The sequence below is a fragment of the Prosopis cineraria genome, unplaced genomic scaffold (assembly GCF_029017545.1).
Source record: "Prosopis cineraria cultivar Desert tree isolate PC_DT_omini unplaced genomic scaffold, ASM2901754v1 PC96, whole genome shotgun sequence".
NCBI classification, from domain to species: Eukaryota; Viridiplantae; Streptophyta; class Magnoliopsida; order Fabales; family Fabaceae; genus Prosopis; species Prosopis cineraria.
Window position 1 is genome coordinate 17,898 of NW_026555423.1, and position 22,390 is coordinate 40,287.

General features: G+C 35.1%; 1 protein-coding gene across 1 annotated transcript; it reads right to left on the reverse strand.

The window, feature by feature from the left end:
* Positions 1-20,369: 20,369 nt before the first annotated feature.
* On the reverse strand, positions 20,370-21,838 carry LOC129295357 (myrcene synthase, chloroplastic-like). The gene is made up of 4 exons (XM_054933871.1): positions 21,611-21,838; positions 21,259-21,523; positions 20,804-21,182; positions 20,370-20,577 (listed from the first exon to the last, which is right to left on the reverse strand). Exons 1-4 carry the CDS (start codon positions 21,836-21,838, stop codon positions 20,370-20,372), a joined length of 1,080 nt encoding a protein of 359 aa, XP_054789846.1.
* Positions 21,839-22,390: the final 552 nt, after the last annotated feature.

Consider the following 22,390-nt stretch of genomic DNA (forward strand, 5'->3'; position numbering starts at 1 on the left):
TGGTGGAGGAACAACCAACATCGATTTCCAATTCTTTCAAGAATGGCTGCTGATATTCTTAGTGTTCCAATCACTACTGTGGCTAGTGAATCAGCTTTTAGTATTGGTTCACGTGTTTTGACAAAATATCGGAGTTCTCTTCTTCCAGATAATGTTGAGGCTATCATTTGTACTCGTAATTGGTTGCATGGTTTTGAGTTGAAGGGTAACTTATTATTATTTACTTACTTAGAATATTTTTCCATTCTTTAAATACTTTGAAATTATGATTTTGAATTATTATGTATTGCAAATAATGAGGATGAAGAAGGAAGATATGAAAAGCTTAACATATTTGCCATCCATGAGGATCCACAAGGAAAAGGATCAAATCATATTGATATTGATGATGAAAATCATCAAGATTTAACTGATGATGCTACCAATGTGTAAATGATATCAGAGTTAATTTTGGGATTTTTTTTATTAGACTTAAAACTTTTATTATGTGAATTGATTTTATTTTATTTTTTTAGATTTAATGTGATGTGTAATAACTTTATTAGGATTTTAAATATATTTTTTAAAATTTTTAAATTAAAAAATAAAAAATAATTAGGGCCAGGGCCTTGAGGGCCAGCCCTTAAGCCCTGAGGGCCAGGGTCGGGCTGCTAAAAATAGAGCCCTGATATATAATCGGGCTTAAAAAGGCTAGCCCGTTTAGGCCCTGGCCCTTGAAGGGCCGGCCCTTTAAGGCCGGGCCAGCTCTAATTGACGCCTCTAGTATTGATCAGTGTTTGTTTAAGTATATTAAATATTAAATTTATGTCTCATAAAATTTAAAGATATGTCTAAATTATCAATTTACTAAGAAATATGAAAACAAATTATAAGTGTAAAAGTTTATATGTTCTTTATACTTTTAAAACTGATATATTAAGTACTTTTTTTGCATTAAATATTTTTAAGTTAATTTTTTTTATAATTATAAAGAATTATTTTCTTATATTTTTCAAATAATAAGATTAAATTTGCACTCGAGCGGCGGTAATGTACCATAATGCTTTCAAATATGTACTCAAAAGGCAAAAATGAGGATGTGACCACACATGCATCCGAAATAATGCAATTCTAATTTAAACTAAAGACAAGAGTATTGTTATCAAACTGTCAAGTTAATTTTATAATTTTATAATTTTTATGTTTTTAATTTATAAAATTATGTTAATTTACTCATAAATTTAAATTATATAAAATTTAATTAAACTCGTGAGTTGACTCTCTAAATTTATTATTTTTACATTTTTAACTTATAAAATTGTGTTAATCTACTCATAAACTTTTTGAGTAAGATATGTATATATTATGTAGAATTTGATTTATAGAAGCGGTAGGATCTGGATAAATAAAAAAAATAAAACTAAAAAAACAAAAACTAATATTAATATAAAAAATAAAAAATATCAAAAATAAATTGCCCGATTTTAAAATTTCTATGTTAAATATAATAATCTTGAAATGTACATAAATTTAATTTCAATGATTTATACTTAAAATATATTTAAATTAAATTATAATTATATTTTATATTTTAATTATTTAGTCATATATTTTTAAAGACTATTTATTAATAGAAATAAACTCTTACAAATTTATAATTTGAATCTATGTTTTAATTTTACATCTCTATTATAAATTTATTTAAACTCGTGAGTTTAACAATATTGGACAAGAGTCCATGAGAGTGATGCTATAGGACATGGCAAGTCTTATATTTTTAACAAGTCTTGATGTCAACAAAAATGCGTCGCAATTTCCATATTCCGCATAACATTTTACATTCATTTCTCATTGTTTAAATAAAATTCAAGAAATTGAAGCAAAGATATTATTTTTGTATCTATACACAATATATATATATATATATATATATATATATATTTCACAATTAAAATTCGTTTTTAAGTAAGTAAATTAGCATTGAAGAAGAAATGAAGCAACTTAGACATTCCAAATTTACAGGGCCCGTTTAAAAAATAATCACTTATGAAAAATTTTAAGATATTCGTCTATAATCAATGTCATCAATATTAATATATATAAAATAAAGTTTATTACTTCCCAAAATATTTCCATAGTCATAAATAATATAATTAATTTATCAGATCCATTTAAGATACATGAAAATGTGTTTAGTCATTATGTAATTTCAGGTATTTATGTATTGTTTTATAATAAAATGCAAAAATAATAATAAAATAACAATAACTTTTGAACATGTCGGTCATGCATTAATAATTTAGAAGCTTCAATTATTGGGTTTAACATTGCACAACATACACATGTGTTCCAAATCACAGCCACAACTTTTTAATCTACTGTAGTTAATTAGGCAAAAATTGATTGATTTAAAAGAAGCCAATCATGTAATTCCAGAACAGGGAAGAAAACAAAATCAAACAAAGCCGATTTGATTTCATTTTGGCTTCAACACAATAATTTTCTTCTACATTATTAGTGAACCATGAAATCTGCTCCCAAGGCAAATTATTCTCATATAGTCATATAGCACAACTGGATCCCAATTATTGCACATGCATATCTGTACTTGATTTGTTAATATTCAAAAACCAAGTTGTTAATTTTCAACGACCGACTTGTTGATGGATTATTGACAGATTATTAATATTATATTAAATATAATGATATACATGTTTTATGAAAAAATGATATCCATGTTTTAAATTTAGTTTCTAAGCATTTTCATGGACATTGTTAATTCTGGATAAATTGTTAGTATTTTAACAATTATTTGTTAATTTTAGACTTGACTTGTCAATATTTAAAAAACAAGTCATTTATTTCCATAGACCAAATTGTTCCTTTAATATTGACAAGTTATTAATATTATACTAAATGAAACAATATATATATGTTATAAATTTAACTTCTAAGCATTTCCATGACCGTTGTTAATCTTAGATGATTTATTGTTAATATCTAAACAATAATTTGTAAATATGAACACATAACATGTCAATATTCAAAAATTTATAAAAAAAAGTCCAGAATTTTAACAAGTCATGTCCAGACTTAAATATTAACAAGTAATTGTTCATATATTAACAACAATTTGTCTAGAATTAAAAACAGCTCATAAAAATGCTTAGAAACTAAATATATGACATATGTTATTTATTTAATATAATATTAATAACTTATCAATATCCATAAAATAAGTTGGTCTTTGAAATTAAGAACTTGCTTTTTGAATATTGACAAATCAAATCCAAATATTAATAAGTGATTGTTCAAATATTAATAATAATACATTTAAAATTAACAACTAATTACAAGTTAATTACTTTCCACGCCTACCCATTTGCTCATGATTTATTTTTTTTTTTAAAAATAGTTATTACATGTGCGCACAGTTACATTATGTCTGAAGATATATTTGGAAAAATTGTTCTCATCTCTCACACAAGCAATCTAAGCATAAAAAAATCTCATTACATTACAAAATTAATTCTCTAAAGATCCAAATCCTTTACTAAAGTTGTCAATTACTGCTAAATAATTATTAATTATTATTGTTTAGTTGTTAACTGATCAACTCCACTGATAACTATTCAACAGCAATTGGCAACTTTAATATAGCAAATTGACAATTTTAATTTAGGACTTTTTTGATTTTACAAAACTTTTCTATATATCTAGATTGCTTATGTGAGACTTAACAGTGATTTTTCCAAAATAATTGTGTTGTAAATATAAAAAAGATTTATACCAAATATAAATAGAGAGCAAATGTCTTCCACTGGCCAAAGAATATTACAAGAAAAAAAGAAAGGAAGAATTAATTGTAAGACTTTTCCCTCTCAAACCAAGCCAATGGCTCTCCACCAATTTACCTTATTTTCAAACACTACTTTGTTAACAAACAAAATGATTCCATCACTTTCAACAATCAAAAGTTCTTGTGTTCCCTTTGCAATTCAATGCAAGACTTCTTTGGTTATCTTTTCTAATCAAAACAATGCTTCTTATCGATCTGCAAATTACTACAAACCTTTAATTTGGCACCACGATTACATCTAGTCATTAACAAGTGATTTTATGGTATGGATTATTTCACTTTCTCATTCGCTTGGCTTGTCATCATAATAATATTGTCTCCTTGTTTCAGGGCTATTATGGGTCTTTGGGCTAAATATGAAACATTATTCAAATTGGTCACAGGGCTAGTTGGGCTAAGTAATTGAAGCGTCAAATCCAATATAAATAAAAAAGGCCAACCTCGAGGCTCAATAAATGCCACAATAAGTTAACATGCCAAAATTCCATTAGATGCAAATATTAAACTGTTGGCATGAAAACACAATCTTAAGTAATTTCGAAATCTACACCCAAATATCTTAATGAAACGAGCTGGTTACTAAAATGGAGAGTATGGAATAAAGATCGTACCATGAGTTTCACGAGATCCTTAATCCTTCGGCAAAACGTGCTAGGTTTCAAGGAGGAGGCTCCGCTACTCTGACGCTATAAATAGAAGAAGAAAATACAAAAAAAACTAGTCAACACTCAATCAAAGACTCACAATTTTATATTCCTTAGCCCCTTTTAGTTTTTAGTTGTAGGTCTGTAATCTTTTTACATTTCAATAATGATTGAACACTTATTCTACCAAAGCCTTATATCTTTTTACATCCGAATAAACTGTGGTAAGGGAGCTCGGGACCCTTTTGTTATCAATTGAGACTCAATGTCTCCAGCACACTTGGTATTTGTTGTTCAACCATGAACAATTTTTGGAACGCCCAGTAGGACCTGTGTAACAAGGATGGCAAGAACGTGAAAAGACAAACGGACTGATAAAAGAAGTGCTGGATCTCACAAACCAGAAGGGACCTCTATACACATAGGGTCAGAACACTTATCGTCTGATACTGAAGCAGCTGAACATCATGAGCACGTAGTGTCGATGATGATAGGTAGCAGCAACACGAGTCCTGACTCAAAGTCAGGAAGTAGACAACCCAACCCACTAATCATATCTAACGGGCTTGTGGCAGAAGTGATGTGGGGAATTCAAGATCGGATGGATAAGCAACTAGAAGAGAACTAAAGGTTCTTTGCACTATCCTTAGAAATGTCAGAACATAAGGAGACAGAATGACAGTAGATCATGATACAGGCTCTGCAAGATGGCATAAAGAATATAACTGTGTCATTAAGAGGCACTCCTCTAGAAGCAAGCTCAAGTTTAGGGTTGTTTGGAGGGCAGTAAGCAGGAATCAATATAAGTGCTAGCTATCAAGGCCTCACACTTGTAAGAGATATCCCTAACCCCCAAATATTTGCTCATACTCATCCTTTAAGTAATCCTTTGTATTATTTATAGGAACTCGGCACCAGTAGCTTGGGGGGGCATGACAATGATCCTAGAGCGTTAGATCGAGCCTCAGAACTAACTAGTGAACATTGAGGCCTTGAGAGATGCCATCCAAGATATATATGGACCAAGGTTGAGGCCAATCAACCACCCCACCTTCTTAAAACCATATCCATAATACATAAATAGGGACAACCCATACCCTCAAGGATATAAGATCCCTGACTTTATGTTGTTCTCAAGGGACAAAATGCAGTCGACACTAGAGCACATTAAAAGGTTCACAATCCAATGTGGCAAGATTGCTAACTATGAGAACTTTGCCAACTTGAAACTAAGATTGTTCCTGAATACTCTCATGGGCTCGACGTTTATATGGTATACATCACTAGCTCGTAACTCAATTATCAGCTGGATGGAAATGGAGCAGAAGTTCCATATCCAGTTCTATAAGGTCGAGTCGAAGGTTAGTATAGTGGAACTCTGCAAACTCACACCATAGGCCGGAGAGATGGCGGACCAATACTTAGTAAGGTTTAAATGTTTAAGGAGCAGGTGCCACATATTGCCTCTAGAAATTGAATTCGTCAAGCTGGCATAAGTAAGGTTGGATATAGAACTCCGAAAGAAATTCTAGGGGATGGAATTTTGAGATTTCTACGAACTCACGGCCAAAGTATAGGGTTATAAGGAACTGCTCAAGGAAGAGGACCATCATCGACAGACTACGGTAGGAACCTATTTTGGAGACCTAGACATGGCGATGGTGGAGCTAAAGAATGCTGGCAACTACACATGCCCAGCTCTGATAAGGAAGGCCGGAGAGCTTCCCAAAAGATCGAACACAATCCAGTACACCTTTGATACCACTAAAATAGAAAAAATCTTTTGATTTCCTCTTTAAAGAAAACTTTATCTCCCTAACCACTGATCATAAAATCCCTTCGAAGGAAGAACAGAAAGGGAAGGAATACTATAAGTACCATTACTCATGGAGTCATAAGACTAAGGCTTGTTGGGAATTTAAGAATATCGTCCAGGATCAAATCAATAAGGGAATTTTAAAATGGTTGTAGACGAGGACCCCTTCCTACCATTTGCCACAATCAACATGGTGGAAATAAACTCTAGCAAACGACAACTTAGGAGAAGTGATGGTAGGCAGAAAGATGGAAGACCCTGGAACGTCTGGAACAGGGATAAAAAGGCTCAAGAAAACTTTAAAACAATATGGGACTGCCTGGGGAAACCTATGAGCCGGTCCAACAAGAACAAGTCTTCTAAATGGGACATGTGCCTGGAAGGAAAGAGCATCAAAAGCCAAAATGGCTCCAAGATAGTTTGGGACCGCTTAGGAGAAACCCAAAATGAAGTGAGCTAGCAGAAAATGAAAGGAAATAAAAAACGACCCTCAAGATGAGATATTGGTACAGGGGGATTGATAATGACAAAGCTAGATGGATCTAAGGTGGTCTAGGACTACCTAGGGGATCCGTTTGGCAAATTTGACTTCTTTATAAAGTACTTAGTGCCCTCAGGAGCATGTGAACCATTCACAGGGATACCAATGGGCTGGGATATAGGCCCTAACGACCTACCTTTACCACCATTAATGATATCAAAAAGCAACATAAAGCTTCCTTCAAAGCCAAAAGCTGCTAAGGGCTCAGGCAGCGTCGTTACACTGCTTGGCAACGTGCTGCCTCTGAAATGGAGAGTCGTGAGATACAAGAAGTTCCCAACTGCCTTAACAAGGACCCAGAAATGATGCCTTTAATGAAAATAGGCTACACAGAGATACCTCAAATAGCATAAAATTGAGGTACAAGATAGCCCTGACGATCAGCAGGAGGCTAACAAATTCAGAAAAAAGTCTACTAAGGATAAGGATGAAGGAAGTGAGAACAAAAATAAGAAAGAAGGGACCATTCACATTGGAGAGATACTGCTTAACCTCTGCTGCATAGTCTTGTTAACATTACCTTCTCAATTTCGCTCTACCACTAGTGATACCCAAGACCAATAAAAATAGGACTCCTCGAGGCCGACACAGGTAGGCCCATATCAATATTGTCCAATGGAGCTAAGGGAAGAAGAGGGAAATAAACTTATAAGGACACAGACGTAGAAAGAGAAGGTTGCGGAGCTCGTCTGCCAAATCACCTTGCAAGTAATAAAAGGAAAGCCAAAGCAGGCTGTCTTGGAAAAGCCTAGCATTAAGATGACCCAGCACCTAAAGCCTTTATACATCAGGGCACATTTCGACAGGAGGCCAATGACTAGGGTCCTTGTGGATAATAGCTTGACAGTAAACATACTGCTAGCCCACATGATACTCAAGATGGGGTGAGAGGAGTGTGACCTGATGCCGACAGAAGTATCTGTTGTAGGATTCACTGGGATCGCATTTAAGGTCCTCAGCATATTACTATTGTAGGCAGATGTTGGAACCAAGTCATCATTAATGGCTTTTTTCATGATTAGTAGCACAACACAATACCAGGCCCTCTTAGGTCAGGATTGGATCCATACCAATGAGTGTGTACCTTTTTTATTATATCATATGCTCCTTATGTGGAAAGGAAAGGAGGTAGAAGTGGTCTAAGCTGAAGACAAGCCATTCAGAGTAGTCATTGACTTTATAGATGTGAGGTATTACGATGTTAATATGGGCTCGTTTATGTTTTGAAAGGCTCAAGGAATCCTTTCATGCAAAACAATAATGGACGCTATAGTGCCTCTAACATCATAGAGGCGTGAGCCCATCAAAGAACTGGTTGATGATTGAAACGGACAAAATAAAGGCTGTAGCAACCACAACCATTCAAAAGCTAACATTGCATAATATATAAGAGAAACTAGAAGACTACAGACCCAAAACCTTTGGGGCTGAAGTTATATATGAAGACAAAACCCAAAGGGTGACAATTGCACGAGCTAGACCCTGTACCTTTGAAATTTGAAGACATAGCTCCAGACGTCCAAGATCCACTAGATGAAGTAAACCTCAGATCTCCAGAAGAGCCAAGGATCACCTTCATTAGCTCACTACTAGATGAAAAATAAGAGAATGCCATCAAGTAAGTACTGCAGGAATTCAAGAATTGCTTCACATGGGACTATGATGAAATGCCAGGACTGGTGAGACAGCTGGTCAAACACAGGCTTCCTATAAAGCTGAACTATAGACTGGGCTAATAGCTCGCTAGGAGAATGTTAGTCAAAGTAGAGTTACAAGTAAAGGAGGAGATCAAACACCTCCTACGGGCCAAATTCATACAGCCCTGCAGTTTGCTCAGTGGCTCTCAAATATAATCCTAGTAATCAAGAAGAATGAAAAGCTATGAGTTTGCATAGATTTCTAAAATGTAAACATGGCCACGCCTAAGGACGTGTATATAATGCCTATTACATACATGTTAATAGATGCTGCGGCCGAAAATGCTTTATTATCATTTGTGGATTGCTTCTTCGGATACAATCAATTATTTATTGTAAAAGAAGACATTCACAAGATCGCTTTCAAGTGCCCAGGCTCTATTGGAATGTTTGAATGAGTAGTCATGCCATTTGGTCTGAAAAATGTTAGGGCTACTTATCAGCGGGCTATGAATGCCATCTTTCACGATATGATAGAAAAACATCTAGAAGTGTACATAGATGATATAATGATTAAATCTAAGAGGGCTCATGATCATATTAAGCATTTGAGGACGAGTTTTCTTCAAATGAAGGAGGTCGGCCTTAAGTTAAACCCACTTAAGTATGCTTTTGGTGTAACTGCAGGTAATTTTCTTAGATTCTTGGTCTATAGAAAGGGGATTGAAGTAGACTGAAATAAAGCAAGGGCTATCTTAGAGGTAAAGGCACCAAGCAATAAGAAAGGACTTTAAAGGTTTCTGGGATAGGTCAATTATCTCAGGCATTTCATCCCAAGCCTTGTAGGGAAGACGAAGGAGTTTTCTGAGCTCCTGAAACTTAAAGGCACTAAGGAATTCACATTGACTAGACATCATCAGGTGGCCTTCGATAAGATTAAAGAATACTTGACAAAGCCTTTGGTCTTAGCAGCCCTGAGGGAGAACACCCCATTTTTATTGTATTTAGCTTTTACTGCCACATTCATAAGTTGTATGTTAGCCTAAAATGTTGACGGGGGACGTGAGTAAGAAATTTATTATTTAAGTAGGTGTTTAACTCCCACAGAGATCAGATACTCAGCTGTGGAAATAGCGTGTTTGGCACTATATTATGCTTGTACTAAGTTAAGGTATTATATAATAAACACAGTTGTGTATGTGGTTTTCGATTCTGATTTAATTAAATATATGCTTAATCAGCCAATCATGAGAAGCCAAATTTTCATTAATATTTTTGCCTCAAAAATTAGTAAAAAGCCAAGCATTAGCAGACTTTCTGGCTAATCACCCTTCAGCCGGGCTCCTTAAAGAAGAGTAAGAACTACTTGTGTTCTCAATAGATCCGAGGCTTTAGGTGCTTAAGTTTGACGGATTTAGTACTAAACAGGTATTTAGGGCTGAGATAGTGATAACCTCTTTTATGAGGAAAAAAATGATACTATTTTTTCTATTAGATTTTGAGTGTACTAACAATCAGGCGAAATACGAAGCACAACTCACAAGGCTCAAGATTCTTCAATAAATGAAAGCTTGTGATGTGATCAAAGAAGGGGATTCTCAGTTAGTCGTCAAATAATTAGCTGGTGAGTATAAGTGTATAAGCTCAACTCTAGTAATGTATTATGCTAGGGCTTCTTAAATTCTAGAAGAGTTTGAGATGGTAACGTTGACTCACGTTCTCTGAGCTCAGAATTGAAAGGCTAATGAACTAGCTCAAATGGTATTAGAGCTAAGGCTATCACCTAAACTCACCAAAAAGGTAATTATGGTGGAATGGAAAGAACATCCCTCGGTCGCTCAGCGTGATTTAATAGTACATTGTGGCGTGGTCTTGCAAGTGCTAGCCCGAGATTGGCAAGATGATTTTAAGAGTTATCTACAAGATTCCAATCAACAATACCCTTACAGAACAAGGACACATGCTCAACACTTCATTTTAATTAGAAATGAATTATACAAGAAAGGCCTCGACAGGGTTATTACTTAGATTTTTAGCCTTTACTGATTATATAGAGGTCTTAAGAAAGGTGTATGAGGGAGTATGGAAAGCCTATCACTCAAGGCCAAAGATGTAATGGTTAGTGCACAGGAATGAATATTATTACCCATCAATAATGAGAGATTACATCAAATATGCTAGAAGGTGCAAGAAATGCTAGACTCATGGGCCAACACGACGAGTGCCAGCATCAGACATGCATCCAATCATCTACCATGGCCTTTTCAAGGATGAGCTATGGACATAATAGGGAAGATCTATCCGGCCTCATCCAAGGGCCACTCATTCATCTTAGTAGCCACAGATTATTTTACTAAGTGGGTGGAAGCCGTCCCTATGAAGAAAGTAGAGCAGGATGATGTTAATAACTTCATGTGTGAGTAGATCATGTTTTAGTTTGGGATTCCTCAAACGATTATAATAGACTAGGGGATAATGTTCATTGGAAGTGACTTTAAAGCCTTTACCGAGGAAAGTAGGATTAAGTTATTGACATCCTCGCCATATTACCCTTAAGCAAATGAGCAGGCTAAAGCTTCCAGCAAGATCATCCTCAGAATTCTAAAGACAATCAAAGTGAATCATAGAGAATGGCACGTACAATTGCCCGAGACACTACAAGTATACCGAACATCTAAGAGAAAGGCTACGGGCACAAGCCCATATGTGTTAGCATATGGGCATGAGGCCGTTTTGCTTATGAAAATAGCAATCCCTTCGTTACACATTACAAGCAATTTAAGAAGACTAACTGATGACTATAATAAGGCTATAATGAATGAGTTAATTCAGTTAGATGAAATTCATTTACAAACAATGGATCAAATAATCGCTCAAACAAAGGAGGTTTCAAGGATATATAAGTAAGAAGGAAACACTTTTGGGTGGATGGGCTCGTGTGAAAACTTGTTACCACCTGGTTTTAAAGATCGGACGCTTGGTAAGTTTTCACCTAATTAGGAAGGACCATTCAAGGTAAATGAAGTACTTAAAGGTAACACGTATATGTTAGTTAACATCGATGGAATTTTGTATAGACGGGCCATAAATGAAAAAATTTGAAGAAGTATTGGTCGTTATTATAGTAAAAAAACAATAAAGGACCTGAGGCCTATAATGGCCTCAGGGTATATGAAAGACACACAATAATAAAGAATTGTTTACTCTTTATTACATTCAAATCATGTTACAAAGGGTGTAAAGTACATGAACAATGAAATAATAAAATACATTTATCTGTTATTTACAAAGAATACACATGGTCTCCTACGTCGCCAAAGCAGAGTCTAGCTCCTCAAAAAGGGTCTAATGGTGAGTAAGGGCCATCTCTAACTCAAGCATAGAATGAAGCTTGGCATTCGATACGACTCATGCCTCGTCCAAAACCTTAGTGGTGATCTCCAGTTCAGATTCAGCTAGGCCGTCTTCAGCTTTAGCTCGCACTAACTGCTCTTTAGCTGCTGCTAGATGGTGCCTCAAGTTTGCCACCTTATCTTATAGCCCATGAAGGTGATCCATGTGAGGGCCAATCTCTTGGAACCGATTAGTGGCAGGAGTCATCCGGGTCTTGGCGGCAAGGTACTTGTCCCTCGCAGACCAATTGTTTTTTAAATATTCTGATAGGAGGGGGAGTTCTTTACGGCATCGGCTGATGATGCCATAACATACTTGAAGGAGTACCAACTCAGACATGGAGACCGCCTTCTCTATAGCCTCAAGAACTCGAATCATCTTCTTGAAATTCTGTTCAGGAATGAGGAGTAGATCGCGACTGAGTTGGAACTGCATGACCCTTCAAACATCCAACACCACGTCCATTTCAAGGACACGAATGTAGGCTAGAAGGATGTTAGTGGGTACCACCTCTAATGAAGCCAGTTAAAGAAAACAAAATAAGGTTAATAACTATCACGCCCTAAAAATGGGGGGTGACTGGCACAGGATATGAACCACATCATACATCCTGTAAGCCATAAATTTAAGGTTTATTTCATTTAATTAAAATGTACTCAGTTATTCACTAAAATTTTAATATTATTGATACTAATTATTATAATAATTATTTCAACATTTTGTAAAAATTTTAACAGAACCTCCTCTATAAATAGGATCTCTCAAAAATTCTGTATCACAAAAATTTTCTTTAAACATTATATCAATCAAGACCTCAGCTCCTTCCAGCCAGCAGATAAAATGTATAATAAACTAAAGATTCTAATTATAAGTTATGTTGAGCACCTAATCATATATTTCATGACATAACACATAAATTTCATATTTACATCAATAAAACATATTTACAGAACAAGCCTCCATTCTGTTTTGCAAACATCCATCGTTGATAAGCAAGACGTACAATGTCAATTATGCTATCTGAGGCCAAAATAATTTTTCAGTGAATAACGTCCAAACAATAAATAATTTAACATGAATAAAAAGAAAAGTTTGAAATAATCATGTAAGTTAAAAAGACAACAATTTCTGTAAAAGTTTGGTAAACTTTATAGTAAAATGGGTTTATAAAATTTCAAATAAAATTTCAAATAAATTTCAAATAAAATTTCAAATCATTAAACTATCATAGAAATTGTTAATATCACTTGATTTTAAGAAGTCATATAAATGAAATAAATACTTGTAAATAAATTACTAAATAAAAACTAATGGGATATAAAATCACCAAGATTCATAATTATAGGAACTTATCAGAACAATTAACAAACATGGACACACAATCCATAAGGATAAATAACCAAACGTGGCTTGGCCACAAAGACAAACGTGGACACATAGTCTATGAGGGTAAGTAACTAAACATAGCTGAAGCCACGAAACAAACATAGACACACAATCCACAAAGGTAATACTAACCAAATATGGTTCAAAGCCATGAAATCAAACGTGAGTATGATGCTCACGAATAACTATCCCTCCGTTCCACATGCATTAGCCATCGCACGGGACTAGCACCTCCTATAAGCACCTTGCTAGCTAAGTGAACCATGGCGCGCCAAGGACTAATAAAACTGCCACTAGCAACTGGTGTTCTGTATAAAGTCCCCTTAAAATTCATTTTCAAACATGCGAGAAAATCATTACTTTGACAATAAAATTTTTATTTTCAAAGTCAAACTCACATGAATCATTCTCTATATTAATTCAATGTTTGATAGAATAAAATCTCATAATCAAAGTCCAATCTTATATTTGTTAATTAATTAAAATTTCAAAACTAATAAAGATAATTTCATAAAATAAAGAAGTTTAATAAACAAACTATTCAATAACCACATCGTTATTACTAAAACAATTTTGTATATAAATGTACTATTGTAGTAAAGGAAATCCTTATTGAAAAATCAGTTGGGACATTATTCACTTACCTGTAGTGCTTTCAAAGTTCAAAACTCATTTTTTACAACTCCAATTGAGCTTCCCTTCTCAAAATCACCCTATAATAAATAATAAGATTTTAATGAGCTTTACTTTTGAACCAACAAGTCTCTCTTTAGGAGAATTTACTCAACCAGAATTAGTAATAAAACTTTATGTTTTAGTAACAAAATTACACATAAAGGTTTCTTCTTAGGCTTTTTACTAAACATCTAATGTGCAACATTCCAACCCTTTTGAGAAAACGTGTGACTTTTAATTCTCTTATCCCAACCATTTTCAAGCATCTAAGTATGCCTTTTTAAAGTGATAATATACTTTATAAAATTCTAACTTTATTCCTCTCAATAATCTAGAGCTCAGATAGGATATCAATAACTTCCTACATAAACTTCTATGATAAACCAAATTAAATTTACAATTAACAATGTTAAAGCATTATCATTCATGTCATTAATTTCTTCTATAATACTTTAGCCATACTAACCTATTTACTTGAGATAAAATTTTATCTAAATCTTTGCATCAAATACTTTAGATGCATTATTTCAACCACGCAATTAAAATTTTCTAATCTTCCAACCTTTATCCAATAATTTATCAATAACCATACTATCCCAGGAATTTAACTAGTTACATATGGATTCATAATCAAATTCCTTTAATTTGCAACCTACAAGTTAAATTCATGAATCAATAACACCCAAACTAAACATGCTTTTCACAAGAATTAATGAACTTTTAGAAAAATACAAAATTAAGCAAACTTCTCCTAACAATCATTTTGTCAAGCACCTTTTTTGCCTTAACACTTAAACTCAAACCAACTTCTTCCTCTTAGATTTCATTTCCCAAAACTTCTTTAACATAAATATATGAATACTCAGCTTTCTAAATTCCATTTCCTCAATGAATAAATTGATCTTAACTAAAAGAAAGAAAAGAAAAATAAATAAATAAATAAGTTCTCCTCCTCCACATATCTCACGGCAATACAGGGCAAGGAATGTCACAACCATAGCAAAAACCATAAGAAAGATTGAAGCATATTACCTTACTCAATCATGAAAAATCAAAGAAGCAAGATATCAAGTGGATGAATAGAGCAAGAAGAAAGAAGAAGCAACAGCACACTAAACATAAAAAAAACTCAAACGATGGCACGTAATAAGGAGGAGAAGGGATCGTTAGCTTCTATGATCCCCAAAAAAATGGCAACATTATCAGATCTCCAACAACAACCCAGCACTTAACATGCTTACCACCTTTGATTGGATAGAATGGAGAAGGAAAGATAAGAGCTCGATGATGAGAAACAGAGGAGAAAAAAGCTACTGCAGGCTGGGCGGATGGTAGCGGTGCACACACCACTGGCGACATTGAAGACGATGAAGGAGGAAGAAGAAGATAGAGGCGAGAGAGGTGACCCCTGGTTTAGTTGCCCTCTAACTCTCTCTCTCTCTCTCTCTTAATGATTCTTTAGTTCGATGGAAATGAAAAAGAACGTGCTCTGCTCTTTGTCTCTTTCTCCCTTTATTTATTTAATTTAATAGAAGGGCATTTTAGTAAATTTCACCTTAAGTTAAAGCTAAAAGGTAAAATCCCACTCTTGGCCTCACAAAAATTCAAATTTAGGACCGATCACTAATGTAATTTGCATGAAGTCCACTACGTCACAATTTCTTCTTGATATATTTGCTCTAAAAATAATAAAAATAAACTTTAAATACCTTTTAATAATTTAATTAATAAAATTTATTTTATTATTAGTATTTTTTTATTTTTTTCTAGTCATTACAATAACGAGAGACCAAAAAGGAACTAGAAGGAAAGAGCAGAACAAGCCAATACTTGAATTGGGTTCATGAGTGTTTTGTCTTTGCTCATGGAAGGGGGAGGGGTATGCGCAAACCACACTGCTGATCACATGGCCTTCTCCACATGACCCATAAGAGTGGAGGAATCAGTTTATCCCCACACCAAGATGCCTTGAGGAGAGACCAGGGCAACTGAGGCATTTTTCATAATCACTGCTTGAAATCCCTTCAGGGACTTCTTAGAAGCCCCCAACTTCTTGAGCATTTGATGAGTTAGGGGTAGGATTAAGCTGATGAGGGAGATCATTTTGGGGCGTTCAGTAAAAGCAAGGCCTTAAACTTCAAGCTCTAACTCACCACTCAGGACTGTGGTGAAAGCCCCTCCTTGGTCCCGACATCTTTCGGACTGACAACACCACCTGGGGCTGCAATAGACATAGCAGCCCCCAAAGCTTTAACATGCTCCGTCATCTCCCAGGTTACTTCCTGAGCAACTTCAACTGGGTCCACATGTGTTGGCTCAAGATTAGTAGAGGCAGGGGAAGTAACCACTTGAGGATCTGGGTGCTGGATCTCCTTTTCCCCATATTGAAAAGGACTCACTTTACTATCATCAGAATCTGTAGATAGGATTATCGTCCATTGGTGCTTGTGCTTGCGCTTACCCTTTTAGGGAGTGGGGCTGATCAGGAGTGAAGTAGAGGAAGGTTGGTTAAGGGGAGGAGATATTGTCTTCTTCCTCCTCTTAGCATCAAGTGAAGGAGATGGAGCTCGCTTCCTCTTGTTAGGATCATCTTCTTTGTTGGGATAACTTAAGGAGATCTTCCTAGCCCTAGGTTTCCTGAAGACCGAAGGGGCAGATACTTGGCATGAGGCATCGTCTTACTTTATCCCTTGGACCACGGTGCTCAGTGAGGGGGACGTTTGGGTCTTAACAGCTATGGGGGCGTCAATATTTCCCTTTAGGAACGTCATTAGCATGTGAGATTGCGTCTAATCATAGCCTACAAGAATAGAGACAGGATTAGATTAGGGTACGAGATTAAAGAAAGAAAGCTAAGAAAAACATGGGAGGTGATAATTACTGCTATGGCTTTTTAGTATGTTCCTAAAGTGTTAGGGCCACCATTTATTGAAGTAGAGGCAGGTATCTCTATCTATAAGTTTCATCTTGCACTACCTCTGAGCGATGTGTAGAATGGCTATCTGGTTGATAGCTTCCCTATCTAGTAGCTCCACACTAATTTGGGGGACAGGCCCCGAAGGATGCACTAGCTCAGTCTAAACTGGCCCGCCACTAGTTAAGGATGATAGGACTCCAAGTAGACCCTCAAAGACTTAGAGAAAGAGCCAGTGTATGGCAGCCACATCTTCCTGGGTGTAGTGGCCGAGAGGAAAACCCATCCCTTAGTAGCTTGGCAAGCTTATTCTTATGTTCCACCATGTGCTTGTACTAGGTGGGGAGGCGACAGTTTGGAATGTTAAAGGCCTTCAAGGTCCTCCTTAAGGACTAGCTTTACTAACTAAAGAACTCAAAAAAGTTTTTTGAGTCAATCAACAAATGACCACCTAAGAGACAAGTGAAGGGGTGGTTAGCACAAAAATCATCTGGGAAAGGCTCCTAGTGTAGAAGTGGGAAGTAGCCCATCATCCATGGCTTTAGAAATCAGACAGGCCCATAGAAGCTGCTGAAAGGTTTCTTTATCAGCGACTCCTTCATAACGTCATAAAGATAGTATAGAAACATCATCCTCAAGGTTTGGTTTCCACTGAGTAAGGACTAGGCGATTCATAAGTGCAGTTGCACGAGCTTCCCTCCCCCTAAGGCCAAGATCCATTAGCTCAATAGGATCGATATGAAGACCAAATGCTCTATGGCAATGACAGGCTCAATGGCTGGCTTCTCGAAGAATAACCCCATAATCTTCATGTAAGAGCCTGCACTCTTAATCTTGCTCTCGAAATTGATAGGGAAGGCGGTATAGGAGGCATGCTTCTAAAGGATTGTGTAGAAGTTCTCCTCCCTGGTGATGGGCAATCCTAGGAACATAAAGATGTCCCATAGCGTGAGGGACATAAGGCTAAGCTCGAAGATGAAGGCGTTGTAGCTCAAAGCCCAGAAGCTTAAGAGGATCATCAGAAGCTCAACAGGGACGTTGATGTTGGTTATGGATAATTGGATTAGGTCATATAGACCCATCTCTCACCCAATTAACCCAAGCATGAGGAGACCAGGGCTAATTCTTGAGTTTTCTACAAGATGACTCGAGGAAGGGTAAAGTCATCTGGGCCAAGACTAAGTTGCTAATAGAGGTTAATGGCCATGGATTTGGCTGAGTAAGGGCTATGACTTTGGACAAGTTGGGAGAGATGGTCAAGTACCCGACATCACTTTTATTGGAGATTTGAAAGCTCTAAGGAGAAGTACTGGAAAAGAAAAACAAAGCATAGTTAATATACTTCTCCAATAAAATAGAAGGGCTAAACATGAGAGGCAAGAAACTTACCAGAAATCCACCAATTCGTGGAATGAAAAATCCTCCTGTAAACAAATAAACAACTATTAGAATGGGGAACCAATCTAAAGGAAAAAAAAAGGTTTTCAAAACACTGAATGCATATCGTCACAAACTCGCTGAATAGGGTAACGGGATTTTGGATAGTTGCTAAAGAATCAGGTAGACTCCCAATAGAGGTGGAAGATGGAGCAACAATAAAGGAAGCAGCAGAAGTAGAGGAAGCCATTTGAGAGCAAAGGTAAGAGGAATACAAGGGAGTGAATACTTGAAGTTCAAGAAATGACAGAAAGAGCAAGAGAAGAGACTAGAAAAAGAAATGAGTTTATATCAGTAAAGGGCGCTCAGAAATGAAGCAACGTTTTGGTTTTTTAAAATACACCACATGGCTTACATTACCATCCATTAGCACGCGGGGGCAATGTTTGGGCTAACTATGAAATGTTGCTCAAATAAGTCATATAGCTAGTTGAGTTGAGTAATTGAAGTGTTAAGCCTAATATAAATGAAAGGGGCCAGCCCTGAGGCTCAATAAAGGCCACAATAAGTTAACATGTTAAAATTCTATCAGCTAAAAGTATTAGATCGTTGGCACGAAGACACGGTCTTAAGTAATGTTGGAATTTATGCCCAAGTATCTTAATAAAATAGGTTGGTTACTAAAATGGAGAATATGGAATAAAGATCGTGCTATGAGTTTTGCACGATCCTTGATCCTTCAGAAAAACATGTTAGGTTTCAAGGAGGAGGCTACAACTACTCTGACACTATAAATAGAAGAAAAAAATACAAAAGAAACTAATCAACACTCAATTAAAAACTCACAATTTTACATTCCTTAGCCCTTTTTAGTTTTAAGTTGTAGGTCTGTAATCTTTTCACATCAATAACAATTGAACACTTGTTCTACTAAAACTTTATATCTTTTTACATCCGAGTAAACTATGGTAAGGGAGGTCAGGACCCTTTTGTTATCAATTAAGACTCAGCGTCTCTAGTACGCCTGGTTTTTGTTGTTCAACTATGAATAATGGCTTTAATTTACAAGAAGAATCATACGTAGAAGAAAGAGATTGGCAGAAAAAAGAAGTAATAGAGATGCTCTTGAAATTAGCAAATCTTGTGGATTAGCTTGAGCTCATTGATACCTTACAAAGACTTGGAGTGGATCATCATTTTGACCTTGAAATAAGAAACATCATAGAAAGTATTGACAAGAACAAGGACACATTAAAGTGGAAGAACAATGATTTATATGTCACAGCTCTTGAATTCAAACTTTTAAGACAACACCACTATATTATGTCATCAGGTATATCTTTATTTTATACTGCTTAAATTACTAGGATACTTGTTTCAAACATTAAACAATATTGTGATTGTTTGTAGATGTTTTTAAAGGATTTCAAGATGATAAGGGAAACTTTCATTCTGGCCATTCAATTGACATCAAGGGAATGCTTTCATTGTATGAAGCTTCATTTCTGTCAATGGAAGGTGAAATAATTCTAGATGAAGCTAGAGATTTTAGCTCAACTTATCTCAAAGAATTTGTCTATCATAACAAGGAAGAGAATGAGACATCAATCTTAGTTAATCATGCCCTAAAGATTCCTCTACATTGGAGGATATCGAGATTGGAAGCTTCATAGTTCATCGATGTTTATGGAAGAAGATAGACTATAAACCCTTCCTTGCTTAAGCTTGCTAAATTAGATTTCAACATTTTGCAAGCCAAATACCAAGAAGATTTGAAACATGCATTAAGGTATATGTTTGTGTGTCTAGATAGATATATGTGTGCGTGAAAATAGTCATACTTTTGTTCCACTTGAAGCCTTTCACTTAGTTTTAGTTATCTTACAACATTTGCATGTTTTTATATATACCTTGATTAAGCTTGCAAAAATTTAAAAATTTACTAATTTCCACTAAGCTATTGTTTTTCATGGATTTTTAATGTAAAGATGGTAGAAAAGAATTGGCCTTAGAGATAAGTTGAGCTTTGCAAGGGATAGGATGGTGGAGAACTTCATTTGGACAATGGCATTTGCTGAGGAACCACACTATGGATATTATAAACGAGTGGGAGCAAAGGTTAATGCACTGATTACAACATAGACATCATCAATTGATGATATGTATGATGTCTAATTCACCATAGACATCATACATATCATCTATTGTTGTAATCAATGCATTAAGCTTTGCTCCCACTCGTCTATAATATCCAAATTGTGGTTCCTCAGCAAATGCCACTGTCCAAATAAAGTTCTCCACCATCCTATCCCTTGCAAAGCTCAACTTTTCTCCAAGTCCAATTCTTTTCCACCATCTTTAAATTAAAAATCCATGAAAAACAATAGCTTAGTGGAAATTCTTAGAATTTTAAATTTTAGACAACTTAAGCAAGGCATATACAAAAACATGCAAATGTTGTAAGATAACTAAAACTAGTGAAAGGTTCCAAATGGAAGGAAAAAGAAAAAAGAAAAGAAAGCAAGAAAGCATGACTATTTTCATACATACATATATGTATCTAGACAAACACACACACCCACATTGATGCATACTTCAAATCTTCTTGGTATTTGGCTTGTAATATGTTGAAATCCAATTTAGCAAGTCTAAGCAAGGCGGGGTTCATATTCTGTTTTCTTTCATAAACATCGATGAACCATCGAGCATCCAATCTCGATATCCTCTGATGTAGAGGAAGCTCTAGGGCATGATTAACTAAGAGTGATGTCTCATTGTCTTCCTTGTTATGATAGACAAATTCTGTGAGATAATTTGAGCTAAAAGCTCTAACTTCATCCAGAATTATTTCACCTTCCATTGACAAAAATGAAGCTTCATACAATGAAAGCATCCCCTTGATACTAACCAAATGGCCAGAATGGAAGTTTCCCTTATTATCTTGAAATCCTTTAAAAACACCTGCAAACAATCGAAACATTATTTAATGGTTGAGACAAGTATCCTTGTAATTTTAGTAGAATATATATATATATACCTGATGATACAATATAGCCGTGTTGTCTTAAGAGTCTGAATTCAAGAGCTATGACATATAAATTGTTGTTCTTCCCCTTTAACGTGTCCTTGTTGTTGTAAATACTTTCTATGATGTTGCTTATTTCAAGGCCAAAATGACGATCCACTCCAAGTCTTTGTATGGTATCAATGAGCTCAAGTTGATCCACAGGATTTGCCAATTTCGAGAACATCTCTCTCACTTCTTCTTTCAGCCGATCACTTTCTTCTACATAAGATTCTTCCTACAACAATTTCACATGAAACAAGGAAATATTATTATGATGACAAGCCAATCAGTGAATGAGAATGTGAAATAAATTAAATCATACCATAAAATGACTTGTTAATGATCGGATGTAATCGTGGTGCCAAATTGAAGGTTGGAAGTAATTTGCAGATCGACGAGTAGTATTGTTTTGATCAGAAGAGATCACCGAAGAAGTCTTGCATTGAATTGCAGAGGGAACACAAGAACTTTTGATTGTTGAAAGTGATGGAACCATTTTCTTCGTTAACAGAATAGTGCTTGAAAATAAGGTAAATTGACTGAGAGCCATTGGCTTGGTTCGAGTGAGAAAAATCTTACCCTTGATTCTTCCTCTTTCTTTCTTACCTTGTAATGTTTTGTGGCTAGTGGAAGCCATTGCTCTCTATTTATATTGGGTATACATCTTTTTTATGTTTACTACAAAAATATTTTGGGCAAATCCTCTCAGATCCCACGTCATTAAGTAATAATCTAAATATAGAAAAGCTCCATGAAATCACAAAATTTCTTTGAAATCCTATCTCATTTACTGAAATTGTTAATTTGTTATATTAAATTTGTCAATTACTATTATTTGCAGTATTTTAAAAACTAGACCAATTGTTAAGTTAATTGAGATGTCAATTCATGGTTCACTAGTCAAACTTTGGTTCAACCATATGATCTAATTGGTTATAATAAAAAATATAATTCAATTGAATATTACTTAATTATAACTAAATATAGTATACCAAAAATACATTTTCAATTAGTTCATTATAATAAAATTAAATAGTAATTAAAATAGTTTGACATTGCAATAATATATGTGTAATATAATTAATGACTTAATACTAAAATA

Bases quoted from the DNA above. Each gene is read 5' to 3' on its own strand.
- LOC129295357 (XM_054933871.1), bottom strand. From the start codon at position 21,838: ATGGCTCTCAGTCAATTTACCTTATTTTCAAGCACTATTCTGTTAACG. The intron at 21,524-21,610 runs GTATGATTTAAT...AAATTGTTGTAG, and splicing joins CATTAACAAGTCATTTTATG to GAAGAATCTTATGTAGAAGA. The intron at 21,183-21,258 runs GTATATATATAT...GATTGTTTGCAG, and splicing joins CGGCTATATTGTATCATCAG to GTGTTTTTAAAGGATTTCAA.